This window comes from Impatiens glandulifera, chromosome 7, assembly GCF_907164915.1.
Source record: "Impatiens glandulifera chromosome 7, dImpGla2.1, whole genome shotgun sequence".
NCBI classification, from domain to species: Eukaryota; Viridiplantae; Streptophyta; class Magnoliopsida; order Ericales; family Balsaminaceae; genus Impatiens; species Impatiens glandulifera.
Window position 1 is genome coordinate 35,794,426 of NC_061868.1, and position 3,121 is coordinate 35,797,546.

Genomic DNA, 3,121 nt, shown 5'->3' on the forward strand with positions numbered 1-3,121 from the left:
GTCATATTTAATAAATAAAATAAATTAACTGTTTTGTTCCTCTATTAAGGGGACACTTTTCTGATTTTAGGGATTTATAGATTTTTTTTTTATAAAAATATTTATGTATAATGATAAAATAAAAATAATAATTTAAGATAAAATATAGTTAATATTTTTTATTAATGAATAAAATGATGTAAAATGTTAATTTTTATTTTTGTTATTCAAAGAAACTTTGGAATCCAAAAGTTATAACGGGAGGGAACATAAATGGAAAAAATAATTATTTCAAATTTATTTTATTTAGTTCATAAGAAAAAGGAATATAAATAGAAATCAACGTTTCAATTTCGTTCATGCTAGATTGATTTTAAAATATATGTATAAGGTATATATTTTCTCTAAAAAGAAATTTATTATAAAATAATTTTATAATATAAAATATTTAATATATTTAATACTAATATAAATAAAGAAAATTAAACTCTGGATAGCAACACAAATATTATTTTAATTAACTTTAAATTTAATTAAAAAAAAAAATAAGTCAGTTTAAATTAAAAAATTAAATTCGAGTTTAGCGGTAATAAGACGTGAATATTTTCATCCTAAACTAAGATATTGGGTACGAGTCCGTTAGACGATAAGTTGTGCGTTGTTTACCGACTCTATATACTTCGTTGTCCTGATTTAACTCTAAAATAAAATTTGAAAAAAACTTTATACATAAACTTTTTAATTTACATATATACAATGAAATATATTTCAAGAAAGATTAATAATTAGGGTAAGATTTTATTATAATGGAATCTGATCAATTGTTTACTAATATTAGGACCGGATTTGACTCGGTGGATTTTGTTCCTTTCGCCTTCATTTCAAATTGCTATCATGGATCTTTTCAGCCACACTTGGCTTAATTATTTGTTTATTTATTCATAACAAATCTGTGGTCATAGATTTTTAATTGAAAATATCAATTATGTTCAGATTTTTATATTGCAATTCAAAAAAAAATAATCTCGCAATTAAGGCTGCTTGTAAGATCTCAATTTAAAATTTGAGTTTTAAAAAAAAAAAATTAAAAAAAAAATTCTAGATCACATCCCAATAATCTTAATCATTAAAATATTTAATTTATTAATAACAATATCAAAATATTATTATTTTACTTTAATTAAATTTAAATAAAAAATATATTTTAATAATTTATTTTAAGCATATTAAAAAAGTCAATATTAAACTAACTATAATAGTGTAAAACCATATTTAGTATAAATTTATAAACTTAATAAAAAAAAATTAAACATCCATTTATAATAATAATTTCCAAAATCATAAACATCATTTTAAGCCATTATTTTTATAACAAAACAAAAAGTTAAGCTATATATCATTTTTAGTCATTATTTTTATACCAAAACAAAAAGTTAAGTTATAATAAAATTTTCAGGTTCAATGAACATGATAATTTCAGTATACATATGAATAAATGTATATAAAATTCTATTTTTTTAGCCTAGTTAAATTTCAACTATACAAACCCAACCTCTCAATCATATATAAAAATTAAGTTGTATTGATCCTAACAAGGTCACATTGTTATTTAGAAGAAAAATAATTGTATTGTATACCCTATTCTTCTAACATTAGAGACCATGAAATGAATATCTTAGTATGAAAACATGGTATTAAATAATTTGTGACATTCTATTATCATTAAAAAAAACACTATATTAAAGTTAAAAGAAGACTTAACAATGAGTTTACCTAATGTTCTTTGAGAAGTGTCCATACAATAACTGATTTTCTAATGATGCCAAATATCCAGACAAAAAAACTGAGATGGGTTACTTTTAAAATATCCCCATCTATCACTTTGTGATTATTTCCATCATTAAACATTCAAAACACCCCTACTATCTATTCAAAAATTCACATAAAAATCTCACAAACAAGATCTAAAGCATGAGTATCAGCCAAAAACAGCAAACCCTAATAATCAATTAGTTTTTCAATCTAGATACCCAAAAACACAATGATAACAAGTTCTCAATTGCCATAAACCATGATTGAATCAATCACAGGGGGAGGGATTACATCACATAACTAACCAAGTTGCAAAAGCTAGTTAATTGTCAATATAGGTCAAAAACAAGAAAAGAAACAATTGTTATTGATGATAATACCATCACTTATACATAACTCACCCATAAATTGGGTAACCAACAATCAATCATGAAGGGTGCCCAATATATCATCATCCCTGTATAGATGGTACCTGCAAACAAACCCACCATCCAATGAACAATCATGAACAATATAAGCTGAAAAAAAATCAAATGAACACCCAAAAGAATCACATCAGATCACTCAATTCAAACCAATAAACTAAACCCTAATGGAAGTAAACATACTCTTTATCACCAAGCTTCACTTCAGTACCACCATATTCAGGGAGAAGTACAGTGTCTCCTTCCTTAACAGAAACTGGAATCAGATTCCCTGTCTTGTCACGAACACCTTGTCCAACGGCCACCACTGTGCCGGAATTGAGCTGAGTTCAATTTGAAGATAATGGATTCAGTAAACGAATAATGAAAGAAATGAAGATAGATATTGAAAGTAAAAGTACCTTGGATGATTTCTCAGGAAGGAGAATGCCAGTAGTGGTCTTGGAAGGATGGATAACCTTCTCCACCAAGACTCTGTTGAGAAGTGGAATCAGACGCTTGGACATTTTCGAGGGTAATGCGGAAAATGAGAGTGTGATTCGATCTGAAGAAGTAGAATTTGCTTCAGTTTTGGACTCTGTAGATTGTATGACGGTATAGAAGGTTCTGGATCGTAGGGTTTTGGAAAGGTTTTAAGGAACTTTCATCCCCGTGTCTTAGAGCTATTGGGCCGGACTGTATATTATTATTATATATGGGCTTCCTTAATCTAAATTATTTTTTATAACTAAGAAATTATATTTGTAACGTTTTCAAAACGTCGTTAATTTATTATCGAGGTGAGTTATAGAGACATTGTTTATTGGACTCGAGACAAAAACTTTTGGATTTTCGATGGAATTTCTGACGAATATATAATTTACGACGTTTTCCCTCTAAATAATTATTTTGCAAATATATATCAC

The 3,121-nt window shown here is 26.4% G+C and overlaps 1 protein-coding gene across 1 annotated transcript; it reads right to left on the reverse strand.

Moving 5' to 3' along the window:
- Positions 1 to 2,021: 2,021 nt before the first annotated feature.
- On the reverse strand, positions 2,022 to 2,800 carry LOC124910211 (10 kDa chaperonin, mitochondrial-like). The gene is made up of 3 exons (XM_047450824.1): positions 2,618 to 2,800; positions 2,400 to 2,539; positions 2,022 to 2,263 (listed from the first exon to the last, which is right to left on the reverse strand). The coding sequence occupies exons 1-3, from the start codon at positions 2,720 to 2,722 to the stop codon at positions 2,215 to 2,217; spliced, it is 294 nt and encodes a 97-aa protein (XP_047306780.1). The 5' UTR covers positions 2,723 to 2,800; the 3' UTR covers positions 2,022 to 2,214.
- Between the last annotated feature and the right edge of the window lie 321 nt (positions 2,801 to 3,121).

What these genes read in the sequence shown, in the direction of transcription:
- LOC124910211 (XM_047450824.1), bottom strand. Translation starts at nt 2,722, where the DNA reads ATGTCCAAGCGTCTGATTCCACTTCTCAACAGAGTCTTGGTGGAGAAG. An exon ending in TTCCTGAGAAATCATCCAAG is followed by an intron (nt 2,540 to 2,617) that starts GTACTTTTACTT and finishes AATTGAACTCAG; the next exon opens with CTCAATTCCGGCACAGTGGT. An exon ending in GTGAAGCTTGGTGATAAAGA is followed by an intron (nt 2,264 to 2,399) that starts GTATGTTTACTT and finishes GTTTGTTTGCAG; the next exon opens with GTACCATCTATACAGGGATG.